The sequence below is a fragment of the Pelodiscus sinensis genome, chromosome 12 (assembly GCF_049634645.1).
Source record: "Pelodiscus sinensis isolate JC-2024 chromosome 12, ASM4963464v1, whole genome shotgun sequence".
NCBI lineage: Eukaryota > Metazoa > Chordata > Testudines > Trionychidae > Pelodiscus > Pelodiscus sinensis.
The window spans coordinates 4,849,969-4,863,721 of record NC_134722.1 but is presented as its reverse complement, the minus strand read 5'-3'; the positions used below and the strand labels follow the sequence as shown (position 1 = coordinate 4,863,721).

The following is a 13,753-nucleotide window of genomic DNA, read 5'->3' as shown; positions in this document are numbered from 1 at the left end:
AGGTCACTGAGGGGTCTCATTTGCCTGGGAGGGGAGGGGAGGAGAGGAGAGGGGAGGGGAGAGAAGGTGGAAACTGGGTTCGGTGAGTGGGTGGGGGGATGGTCGGGATGTGTGTGGAGGGGAGACAGGACGTAGGCTGGGTTTGGCCAGAGGGCGTGGTGGGAGTCAAAGAGCCGCAAGGTGAAAGGGGCGCTTTCCTCCTCAGTGCCTGTCCTGCAGCAGCAGGCCAAGGCGGGGGGGGCCGTCCAAAAAATGTTTTGCTTGGGACGGCAAAAAACCTAGAGCCGGCCCTGGGAATGAGGTTTACAGATTTCAAAATACACTGTTGGTTATTTAAGAATTAGTTTGAAATAACGGAATGGCTATGTAGACACTCGCATTGTTATTTCAAGATAATTGTGCTGTGCAGATAAATTTCAATATTTCTTTAATGGGCTGCAGGTCTTACTAATTCAAGGATGCTCTTGAGTTACAGGCTGTTACTAGTAGGGAAATAACAAAACACATGCACATAGGGTTTAAGCTTTTCTTTTAAGTAGTGCATTGTATTGGTATAGGAAAAGATACTTTCCAAATAACGTTAAAGTTATAGATGAAACATATTTCTTGCCCTGTTGTTAAGTTTCATCTTGATTCCAACATTTGCTGGCGGGAAACAAAAGAGAAAACATAGGGTGATGTGTTTGGACTCCAGGACTGACCAGCTTTTGAGTTGTGCATTGGGGGTTGGAAAACAAGTTGGGCTATGTCTAAACTACATGCCTCTTTCGAAAGAGGGATGTAAATTAGGCAGATCGAAATTTCAAATGAAGCCGGGATTTGAATTTCCTGTGTTTCATTTGCATAATGGTGGCTACGTGTTCTTTCGAAAAAGGGAATTTCGAAAGTGAAACCGCCGTCTAGACACAGTTCTTTCGGAGGAAAAAAAACCCTTTTTCAAAAGATTCTGTACTACTCATTTTTTGAAAGTTTTTTTTTTTTCTAAAAGAACTGTGTCTAGATGGTGGTTTTACTTTCGAAATACCCTTTTTTGAAAGAACACGCGCCCACCATTATGCATATGAAGCATGGGAAATTCAAATCCTGGCTTTATTTGCAATTTCGATCTGCCTAATTTGACATACCCTTGGAAACAAGAAGTCACAGATGGTGTACTAGAGGTAGCCTATAAGGAGCAAAGTGAAAAACAGAATTAGGAACAAATTGATAAAACAAATGATGGGAAATCAGTTATATGAAAAACATGAAAATTCATGGACAGGACAAGGTAAAATGATATTTGTTTTTCTGGAAAAATCATTTTCCTAATTAATTTCAGTGAACATAACAGAACCTGTTTACTCTGAACAGTACCAGACCTCAGAGTAAATCATACATTTGGCTTGATCAGTGACATCAAATACAAACCCTGTGGTGCTCATAAGAAATACATGGAAGTTTTGTTTTTCCCTCACTGTAGATCCTTTAGGTCCAGGCCAAATATTTGATCCTTACTCCCTGTGAAGAAACTTGTATTACAAGATACAGAAATCACATACCCATGAAACTGTTAATATGTTAGGGAGTATTTAAGCACTGACTTCCTATAAATTTGGATAACAGTTAGATGGCACACTGACCCAGCCCTTATCAATAGCAGAAATAGAACCACGGTTAAAAAAGAGAAGAATATATAACAATTATGTGTTAGTTATTTTTCTCCTTTTGGCAGTTTTACTTGACTGCTATACTACCTCTTGACAACCTGCTATGTTATTAAATGTAAACGTAATTTAAAGCCACTTATGTGGAGTAGATTTTCCATCAAATAGCTACATTCTATGTTAGCCACATTGAATTGGTTTTCCATTTCCACACTGAGGTTTAAAAGCACCAAAGTCGTCTTGCACTAGTCTGTTCATAAAACAGTGTAAGAACAGATATTTTAATGAACTGTTTTTTCAGCCATTTCAGCTAACATATTAGCACAGTAGGATAAAGTAGGCTCTAGTAAAAATAGCCACCAGTGACTGCACCTCACATTAAGTGTTGTGGGGAATGACAAATTGTTGGTATTTTACAGTAGTAGATGATCTGACCCTAACATGTATCCCTCCCAAAAACCTTGCATAACTGAGCTTTGACTAGCTATGTCTCACTTTGTGGATGCACACCAACACCTGGTCCCCATGCTCTGCCACTCTGCTCCATTCTCTCCTTTCAGAGCAGGATTCCTGACCATGCCAATATTTTAGTATTCCCAAACCCAAATGTCACAAAATTGAACCAGGTTTTTAAAACATTGAAATTATTTTTAAAATAATAGAATTTTGAAAAATATAATAGACTGTGGATTTTATTTGTCTTCTACTTTTTAAGTTTTAGGATTTGCTAGTTTGCTTTTCTCTGCAACCAGGAGAGTTAGACTCGTACTTTTTTTAAATGGAAGTTGAGTTTCTTATGAAATCCTGACTCCCCGAACCAAGGAATTAAGAGAAATACAGAAGACTTGCAATAGCAGCGCAAGAGTTGGCAACAATAATTATTGCCTTGCCTGCTCACAAGGATGAAACTGTTTTGTTCTTTATATTACAATACTGAATGCATTGCAGATATGATATGATCTTCAGTAGCTCCAAACAGGTGATCCAAAAAACCTGGCATGATAAAAAAAACCTGCCGGGCGCGCGGCATTTGGAGGGGGCGCTGGCCCCCGGTGCGCGGCGCTTGGGAGGAGCACCGTCCCCGGGAGCGTGGCATTTGCAGGGGGGGGGGCCCGGCCCCAGGCGCGCGGCGCTTGGGAGGAGCACCTGCCCTGGAGCGGGGCGCTTGCTGGGGGCCCCCGCCCCCGAGAACACGGCTATGGGGGGTGTGCCCCCGGGCGTGCATGTGTCCCCACCCTCTGGCGCCTGGCAGGCGAACGGCCACGCCCCCCTGGCACCCGGCAGCCTCTAAAGGTTGGGGACCATTGTGCTAGACTATTAGTTGTTTTTAAGTTTTTCCAGTTCCAGACTAACACGGCTACGCCTCTGAAGCTGTTTCAGAGAGTAAGCTATGACAAAAGTCTTGTTATTGTATTGGAATTTGTAGCCTGACCTATAGACTAGTAAAGAAACTTCAGGGCAAAGCATAAGGGTAACATAAACAATCTGCAATGGCTTACTCTTTCTTTATTAGTTTCCTGCTATCAATTATTGCATGGCAACTGGCATGGAGATGTGCAAATGAAATAAGGTTGGATTTTGTCTTTTCTTTTTTTTTTCAGAGGGTACTCAAAGCACAGTGTCAGCATCTAATGAAATCCAGCAAAACCAGCCACAGGCCCTGCACTATGCACTGACTAATGCTCAGCAGGTTCAAATCCATCAAATAGGAGAAGATGGCCAAGTCCAAGTAGTATGTACTCATTCTTCATAATCTCTTACACTTGAAAAAGTTCACAATACGGAACATTTATGTGCCACCTAGCCCAGATTCAGCTTTCTTTGTTCCAAAAAGATTATCTTAGACCCCCTTGGGCTCTTTAATCATGTCTCAAAAAAAAAAAAAAAAAAAATCCCGCCCTCCAAATAGTAATCTATCCATTTATGATTCATATATCTTCCTTTTTTTGTAAATTGCATTCAAAGCCCTTTTTGCACATCTGTTAGCTAAATCTTTTGCATGTGTGCTCATTACAATGTATGTATATAAGCACAAGTTGTAAATATTGCCAATAATTATAAAAATCATGTTTTAATAAACTTAACATTTTGACCCAAATCCACAAAAGCCAGGAAACTTAATAGTTAAACCTGACATGCCTAGAATAATTCAAGCCATTTTGCTTTTAAAATTAATCGTGTTGTGGTATGCTGGGGGAGTGAATGTGTGTGTGTGTGTGTATAGAAAGGGTGCTAGTTAGAAAGGAAAGTGGATACAAGGATGTGAGTTTTTAAGATGACCGAGTTAAGCATGCTTACATTTTGAGGATAACAAGCCAGAAGAGAATGAGAGGTTAAAAAAGAAGAGTAAGAGAAGGTGGGATACGACTGAGTATGTGAGAGAGAATGAATCCAGGAGCTGTGGGTCTGGCTTTAAGAACACACCGTGTGAGACTTGCCATAAAATAGACTGAGTTGGCAATACTACTAACCGAGACCATTTGAAGTAATGCAAAATAAATCAAAGTATACACTGATTTTCTATGAGGCTCTGTCCTAATTGTCACACAGAGCACAATTGGCTTGATACAATTATGAATGTTCACAGCTTTCTTTGAAGCTTCATGAACAATGGATGGCAAATGCTATATTTCTCTGAAAAGGACCCTTGTCCCCAAACAGCAACATATTACAGGCTAATTTCTTTCCTTGAGATTCTGTATGCTAGATTTCCTTTTAGAGTTAGAGTCCATAGGCCAAATGACTAACCCTCTGAAATTTGGCAGAGTTATAAAGAAACCTTCAAACTCAGTGGTATAAACCCACTTCTGCAGTAAGCTCTTAAAAGAAAAACCTCCCTTTTTGAAGCAGTGTTCTTTAAAAGAACTGTGAGTCTGGGCTCTTGGGATCCATTCCGAGCTCTGTAATTGACTGGCTGTGTGATCTCGGGTCTCCCTTTTGTACACTATCTCCATTACATGATCTATTACAATGTATATATTCTTGCTTACCTCCCAGGCATTTTGTGAGGTTTAATAAATGCTGGTAAAGCATGTTTGAGGTCCTTGAATGAAGAGCCCTCTAGAAATGCAACTTACCATTATAAGATATGCAGTCAAAAAGTCCATAGCAGTAGATGTGAAAGGTAAGGGCATACCAAATAAAACAATTTTCAACTAGTTTAAATTTAATCTGGAGTTTGGGAAACCTATCACAATCTCCAGTCAGAATCTCAACACCGCTGCTATAAATCTGTAGGTTCTGTAGAGAGGTCCAAGGCTGCACCAGCTGGAAACAACATTATACTTTGTTCCTTGGAAAATAATTTGTGTAGATCAGGATTTGGGTTATTAGCAGGGCATAAGGCATTTGCTATTACATGCCCCATACAATGTGTATGAATTGTTGATGGCCGTCAGATTTCAGCACCTCTCAGGCTTGCACATTCAGACACAAACAAGTATTTACACAGAAAATGCAAAACCAACTATGAACAGTGTTGGGATTGGACTAGATGCCCAAGCATTGCAAATGCCATTGTAAAATTTGTTTGGGGTATAGGACTAACAATAAAGATTTCTCTTTTGGGGCTTGAATTGCTTATGTGACCATACTAAAATCATTGGCTTTGAAGGTTAACTATGTACCTGCAGGGATTTCTTCAAGTGATGAAGGTGGACAAAGCCCACTTTTTTCCTTATTCTGAAAATATTCCCGAAACTATAAATGCAGCATAATCACACCTTTTTAATTTTCAGTGCTCTTCCCTGGGAGTCACTGAGAGCTTGGTGTTAAGAAGGGAAAGTGATTCTTATCTCAGCATGGATTGAATCTATGCTCTAATTTTATGTACAGTCCCTATTGTCAGTTTGATCCTTTCAGTGTGTTTTTTCCCCCTCCCTATAAATAGACAGTTTCCTTTCAAAGGAAATGAAACTGTTTGAAATAGAGGGATCTGTGTTTCTTTGAAATTCACATGCAATTGTTCTTGTATTATAAAATAAGAAAGGCCTTTGACGGTATTCCAAATGGATATCTTTAATCTCAGTTTCATACAGGCATAATAAAATGAAAACAAAGCCTTATAAACCCTAAGGTAGGTTATTTAGAATCCAATTTATCAGCAGGTAAATTACAGCTGCAAAAGCTTCTTTAGGCCAGTTAGGATACATAAGGAATTCTTTCACTTTCCTGCCCAAATTTTTATCAAATGGAATACTTGATTTCTTTCAGGAGTGGTTGTTAAGCATCAACAATATAAAGTATCAACGTTTTGAAAACCACTTTCGGGGCAGATCCTCAACAGGTGTAAAAGCCTTCCTACTATATGTTCCTTTTTGTATTTAGCTCAGGTGTTACTGTATTTCATCTCTGTCAAAAGGGATTCTTACATTTTACTGATATAACTGAGGCTTCAATCCTGCATGTTCTCTGAGCTGTTTGCAGGTTTGGGCCAATAGTTGGTGGATCAGTTAAAACTGCAAACTTCCCTGAGGGTGTGTCTAGACTACAGGGTTTTTTGTTTTTTTTTAAAAAGTGGCCTTTTTTAAAAAAAAACCTCCCCTGCATCTAGACTGCTGCCCCGTACTTTTGAAAATAAATTGAAAGAACGCAGCAGTTTTTTCGACTGCAGAAAACCTCGTTTTATGAGGAAGAACGCCTTTTTTCGAAAGTGCTCTTTTGAAAAAAGATGCTATGTAATGCAAACTGTGCTTTTTTGAAAGAGAGCATCCAGACTGCCTGGGTGCTCTCTTTTAAAAAAGCAGCTTGCTTTTTCGAAAGTACTGGCTGTAGTCTAGATGCTCTTTTTCGAAAGAGGCTTTTTTGAAAGTATCTTTTGAAAAAGCCTCTTTCAAAAGAGGCTTGCAGTCTAGATGTAGCCTGAGATCCTTTGAGAGGAGAAAGGCATTCTATAAATGCATTTATTATTCCCATTTGTGTCCTCTGTCATTGGACAATTAAATGCTATACCCACAAGGTGTTCTGTTCCATTTGAACTTCTTACAAAAGAATGGAGAAATGTGGTTTACTTTACTTTTAAAAGCAATTTTTATATGTTTGTGCGTTTCAGTGAACCATTTCCCTCCATCCCGAAATACATAAAATTATGACAAATCTGAGATAACTTCTTCTAGTTTTGATTTTCTTCTGATGCTTCTTGGTGTTTTCTTTTGTTGCGGATCCCACAGGGTCACCTCCACATAGCCCAGGTGCCACAAGGGGAGCAGGTCCAAATCACGCAGGACAGCGAGGTGAGCCAAAATGCCACATGCCATCTGAATGGGTTGTGGTCAGAAACTAGGGCTACATTTCTTAAACCATTGTTCTCAGCAATGCTGAAATAAGCTAAAGAACCTAGTGAAAGTAGAACTGAATGCACGTTGTAGAGCCATATTGAAATATGCCTCCATCTCAGCAAATGTAGCACACTCCTTCCCTGTCTATGGATTTGCTTGGCCAGCCAAGAAATGCATATGTGTTTTATATTAGCAAGCTGTGGCGTATAGCTGATGTGTTTTTTCATGGGCTTTCTGGGAGGCAAAATATACTGTTGCTAGTATGACTTTTGTGCTTAGCAAGCGCTGCAGTTCAGCAATAAAACATTTTAGTAACACAACATGCTGAATATGTCCAAAATATCTACTGGTGTTTTTCATTGTGAGAGCTTCAGAACTGTACTGTGAGGATTTTTGAGATTCCTGTTAGCGAAAGTGTTTAGAGAATGGAGCATTTGCTAGAAGCCTGGAAAGGACTGCATGCCTCAGTTATAGTGCTACTCACCCCCGGAATAAAAATAGTGCAGCAAAAAGAAAGCTGATGCTCCAGAATGATGGCCCCAACCTTGAAATTATTATGCAGGCAAAACTTCCATTGGAGCCAGTCTGTCCTTTGTATTTTAGAGTGCATGGAATAGAGTGGTACACTGGTGTCCTTCAGTGAAGGATGTGGTCTGCTTCCTTGCACTCTGAGGTAAAATTATTGTAATAGACAGGAGTGAATTTGAGTAAACAGAATTCTCCTTTTGGGGGCTGGATGGGCTAAAGAGAAACAAGAATGGATTTTCAAATTCTGTGACTCTGAAGCCCAGCTGCAGTGAGGTGGATACTTGATGTGAGTGTCTAGAGAGGACACGAGCAGTCACTAGAAAGACTAAACTCTATTGACCTCACTGGGAGTTGCCTGCATATAAAGATTCCAGGAACGTGCCTACATTTTGTCGATGTGGTCTGAAAACATCTGGATTTTAATTTATTCCAATACAACTCTTATGAAAGTGGAATTGCAGCTAGTCCAGATGGATTGATTTAAATCAAGGTGATTTAAATCCTCAAGTGGAAAATTTTGATTTAAATAATCAATGTTAATCAACTTTTCCATTTGTACTTCAGTTAGGGATGTTAGATATTGTGTAATTGAATGGTCGTGTAATCGCATGAAATCATAGCGGTTACACAACTATTTGATAGTCCCCGGAGGCATGGCTGACAGCCAATACACTCCTGGCCCGACTTCTGGGAAGCTCCCTGCCACCCCAAGCTGCTGCCTCTGTATCAGAGGCAGCATTGCGGGGTTGCAGGCAGGAGCCGGTCGGCGAGGGGAGCCAGTTTAAAAACCAGCTCCCCACGCAGACTGGCTGCCTGCCACTGCGTCTGACACAGAGACAGCAGTGCATGGTGATGACAGCCCCTATTCATGGGGAGATGGGGAGGCTGAGCTCCCCACAGACAGAGGCTGCTCTGCAGCAGCAGCCCCAGCCCATGAGGGGTCTGAGTTCCTCGCAGACAGAGGCTGCTCCCTGAGATGTGGAGGAGCTTCTCTCTGTGAGGAACTCTGGGCTGTTGCGGAGAGAGGCTGCTTCGCAGCAGCTTTCCCTGGCCTCCCCCCCGCGCCCTCTCCACTGCCTCTGTAGGAGGCAGCAAGGGGGAGCAGGTGGGTCCACGGGACCTGATACATGCGGAGAGCTGGCTTGAAAGCCTGGTCCCCATGTGTATTGGCTGCCTCCTAACCCCCTCATCCTCTGCGCTGCTGTCTCTCTATCAGAGGCACCAGTGTGGGGGTGAGGGGAAAAGGTAGATCTAGTGCTTGTGTGGAGCTGACTTTTAAGCCAGCTCCTCACAGGCACCAGCTCTCTCTCCCCCATGCCATTCCTGCTTCTAATACAGAGGCAGCAAGGTTGAAGGGAAATGTGTGTAGTCAACAAGATTAACCGATAAGTCCAGGCTTATTGGTTAATTGTGTAGCTGTCTTCATGATAACATCTCAAACTTCAGTTATTTTCTAAAGCAAGGTGCATTCTTATTGGTTGATATAAACATTAAAGCATGTTGATTTACAACTAAGCCTTGGCACTAGATTTGTTGCATTTTTTGCTATCTAGAAAGGTACACTGTAACTATATATATTTATTTAGATGATTATATAGCTTAATATTTTCTGATTTCTGTTAATTGTACATTTTAGTATATGGGGAAAATGATGAATGATATATTGCATATTTACTAGATAATTAACTTTTAGCCCTGATTTATGTCAAGCAGCATTAGGAAGGTAACTGGAATTTAATTAAATACACAAAACAAAATGTATTTTTATTAAACAAAATAGCCTTAAATATTTTGGATTAATAAACTTTCTGTAAAAAATGTGTTTCACTTTTTACTACTTAATCATTTACTAAACAGAGAGATTAAGTAATCAGTATATTAAACTGATTATTTCAAGACAGCGTGGGAGCACTTTCAAATATGCAAAAGTGAAAGTGACTGGAGCTTAAGTTCTTTTTAAAATGAGACGGTTACTTAAGTTACTTAGGCTGACTGATTGTGCCGTATTCAAGCTTGGCTTCAAAAATTAAACATTTTCTTTCTGAGTCATTTTTTATATTTAAAGGCAGTCTTTAATTCTTTGATAGAGGCACATGGATTCAGCATATTTATTTTATATTAAAATGTTTTAGGAGAGTATAATAAATTGGTGCCTTGACATATTTTGTATTAAACTTAGATTTTATTTGAAAGTTTCTTTTTAAAAAGAAAAAAGTTATAATTTAAATAACAAAATAAAAAATACAACTTAATTTTTTTAAAATGTAGTGTGTATAAAGATGAAAATGAAAGAACTGTGTGTTTTTTCTTACCAAAATTTGCTATTTTCCTTCATGTTCTTAGAGTATGTTGGAAAGTTTTTTTGTTTTGTTTGTTTTGTTTTTTGTGGTTGTTATATCTTGTTACTTTTGTTTTATTTTACTTAAACATATTTGTAAAGGGCATTTTAAAGAACTTAAACTAGAGTTTCTTTCTATAATGAAGTTCCCTTTTCACAGCTAAAGATCTTTTGTGAATAGTTTACAGCATTCAGAATCTATTGTAATCTTGGTACTTCCTATAATACAAGTCTTCGTTGTCATTTGGAGTTGAGTTTAAAAAAATAAAAGAAATGGTTGTTAGCATTAATGATAGTATTGTAATAACAGGCATTGTATCCATTAGAAATGGCACATACCATATCAGTCAAAGATTTAAAAAAATAGCTTTAGCAATTTTAGAATGAAAAATGTTTTGAATAAGGCATGTTTGCAATTTTATAAAAATGAGGGAATATGAGAAGGGAAAATCAACCTTCATAAAAGCCATGTACAGATTGTTACTTAATATCATTTTACTATAACACTTCCTTCCCATACACAAACCCTGAAGAAAATTTTTTTGGTTGAAAAAAATCACTTTGAGTAGCATAGGCATCCATTCTCTGTGGTTACAGTGCTCCTGCACTTTGAGTTTTATTGCCAAAGAACATAGGCCTGCAGAAGAATTTCCTAAATTAATAGATTTCTTTAAGTAAATTAAAAGAACTTGTTAAATAATGAGATACGGATCAATAGGCAGTTATGAATGCACATATCCTTGAGAAGTGCTACTTTATTTCTAATTCCTGAGTTCTGTTTCTTATTCTTATTTTACAGGGTAATCTGCGGATACATCAGGTTCATGTCGGTCAAGATGGGCAGGTAGGAATTGATCCTTCTCAGCTGAGGTTAAGTAATATTGCAGTTCAGTCTTATTAATTAAACATTTAATATGGATTAATTTTATATTACATAAGCATGTTTTAATAACCTAAATTTCTGCTGTGTCTTCTGTTTAAATATTTATGGCATAACCAGAAAATGTCAAGCCACCAGTTAATATTTTGCCTTCCTATGATGAACCCATTTGCTATTTGCCCATTATCTCATCACTCATGGAATAATATACTTCATCCATATGTTTTATAATTTCTTGTCTTTGGCTTCTTTATTGTTGTGCTAACTAGACTGATTATCTTGTGTGCACAGGATGTTCCTCTCCATGCTTTTGTCATTGACTGTCAATGTGGCCAGATGTGGACCACAAACTATGCAGACACAAGAGCATTTGTTGCTAAGGTTTAAACAGATATTTTTGTATTATATGATTGTCGAGAGAGAGAGAGATCTTTCACATCTGGTTGTGTTCTTTTTGATAAGATGGCTTTAATAGGCACTTATGCATGCGTGGGACAGGATGAAAATGAGTCCCAAGCTGCAGCAGTGGCTCTGCAAGATTGTTTGAATTAACATAATTTCCATAACAGGTGGAAGTGAAATTGCTAACATCTGACCACGGGGCATCCTTTACTGAGTTATGTTAGGTTAAAATACCCACAGAAAAAATACTCCTGTCAGGGAAGCTTTCTGTGCAAGCCACTTGAATTAATAACTATTTTTGTTCATGCTGAATATTAACAAGCTGTTAAGATCTATGACATGGGCTTGAACTTTGGCAGGACATTGGCCACTGGACTCTGAACCTCTGGGAAACTATTGCAACTCTCAGTCTTTGGCCATTCCTGAGCTGACCTAACCTATTATAAAAAAAAAATCTCTTTAGAAAATTAGTTGTATGGATTTTAATCTGAAGTGTCTTGTTGTGGTGCTTTTGTTAGGACACTGAAACAGGATAATATGGAAATGTGTTGGTGTATTCTTTCTGGCATTTTAGTATTTCCTTTATCCCCCATTGGCTCTTCTGTTTGCAATAAAATGCCAACTAAGTTTTATTGGAAGAATTAATGCATATTTAACCCTGGATCTTTTTTTTTCTCTGTGATACTAATTTTTCTGTGCTACTTTTTTTCCCCTCTGTGTATGCAAATTATTTGCAGTTTTTTCTCTGTGTATGCAAATTATTTGCAGTTTTCTGATGTCACAAACCTAGTGTTCTTGACATGTTTCATACCATATAGGGCCATGGTGTTTAACACACTAGCCACATGTGGCTACTTGTCCGGTTGAGTATGACTAGTTCACAGAGCTGGTGGGACACCATGCGTAGAGAGCATGATTTATGTTATAGTTAATGTGCTGAATCTCTGCATCTGTTAATAGATCCAGTACAAGTCAGTTAAAATATTTGTACATCTGTGTTGCTGTTTCCCATACTCAAACAAATCACATTTTGTAGATCTAATAAGTGATTTCTAATAAGTGCAAACTTAGAGTAAATAAGAAAACAATAGGGAAGTAGGTTGTATTACAGAAGAGAAGAAAAATACAGATGAAACAGTTTTGATTAATTAACATCAGTAGTTCAGGTATACTAGGGGATTTATCACCGTTACTGGAGTTCATACACGCTTGTATTTGAATTCACAGAACTAACTGGTATACTATGTGAATCACTAGGGTCTTTTGTCATAGGACAGCTTGCACGTATATCAAACATGCACCTTCCCCTAGGAACCAGTGTTCAATTACTTTTGCACTCTTGGAAACACTACCTGCTACTTCCTGTTTTCCTGTGAATGGCTGGGGTGATACTAGTTCAATTTTTAATCACATCTACATGTACCTGTTTCTGTGCATATTATCTTTGCTTTGTTATTTGGATTGTAAAAGTTGCAAGAGCTCTGTCAGGATTGGAGCTCTGTTGTGCCAGGAAAGAAAAGTAGCAGCTATGGGCAAGGTCCTCGTGCACCATTGTAGATGCACACTGTAAGCACACTGTGCTGTACCTGCCCTTTCCTCATCTTTCCCCCCAAACTAGTGTGTTATATGAAGGCTCAATATATATAGTCCAGCCCAAAATCAAATGGGAGAAAGTAACATGTGATCACCAGTGTTCTCAGAATACTGCCAGCTGTGTTCTCCCAGCTGTCCATCACCACTTAGAAAAGTGACTTGATTTTCTCCTTTTTGTTTCTAAGCTGTAAAGGAACCGTCCTTATCAGAGGAACCGTCACTAATAAGGGAAATTAATAATTTGTCACTTTTATGGCTTTCAAACGGGTACTGTTATCAAACCAAGATTTTATTAGTGCTTACTTTTTGCTGCCAGCAATCCCATTTTGGGACTAATCAAAGCTTCCAGATTCTACATATGAACGTTCATCCTATTAGCACAGAGATGCAGGCAGACATTCAGTGGGCTTCCACAGTTCAGATAGGATTATGTACTACAGCTTTTCTGATCTAAATTGTCACCTTGATCCTCAAGCAAGGGCTTTTACAGCAAGTAGTCCAGGTTATAAAGAATAAGATTGTGTTAACTCCGTACAAAACTAAACCAAAACGTATCTTAAATCTTCAGCTAATTTATATCTGTGAATCTTTTCCAAACTGATAGCTGTATGTCAAGCCTTGCAGAGGCTGGTAATACTAGCTCTTTCTTGTAATGTTGCCAGCTGGTTTTTATGTTTTATTTTGTTTTCTGTTCTGGTAGTTGTATTGAATTTAGATCTTGCTTTTCTGACATGACTGTCCAAGGAACCAATGAAATCATGCCAGAAAGAACTCTCTACCTACACATGTGTCCTATTAGCTCAACGTTTCATATTTCAGTGGATGTTTAATAAAAATACCAAACTGCAAAAATAATTAGACTTTGTATTAACTAATAGCTTAAGTCCTCAGACCAATGGGAGTTCTTTGCATTTGGCAGTGATTGTGGTTTACCAGAAGTTTCCTCATTGTCTCTTTCTTTTCCTTGATTCCACGCCCAACCTGCACCCTTCACTGCATCCCCTTCTTCCTTTTGCTAAGCTTCAGGGTGGTCTAAGTCCCCAAAGGTACTATATACATTCTTCACAACATATGGGAAGATGAGTGTACGGTG

General features: G+C 38.8%; 1 protein-coding gene across 4 annotated transcripts in view; it reads left to right on the top strand.

Moving 5' to 3' along the window:
• The window catches only part of BANP (BTG3 associated nuclear protein), a 280,256-nt gene that overhangs the window by 165,064 nt on the left and 101,439 nt on the right, over positions 1-13,753 (top strand). For 3 of the 4 annotated variants that reach the window (XR_012906631.1, XM_075939922.1, XM_075939924.1), the window contains 3 exons: positions 3,245-3,375; positions 6,803-6,874; positions 10,585-10,629. Coding sequence is in view for 3 of the 4 variants with exons in the window: in XM_075939922.1 (XP_075796037.1) it covers positions 3,245-3,375; positions 6,803-6,874; positions 10,585-10,629 (248 nt within the window). In the remaining variant the exon portion in view is untranslated. The remainder of the gene's footprint in view (positions 1-3,244; positions 3,376-6,802; positions 6,875-10,584; positions 10,630-13,753) is intronic. The other variant, XM_075939923.1, reaches the window with a different exon arrangement.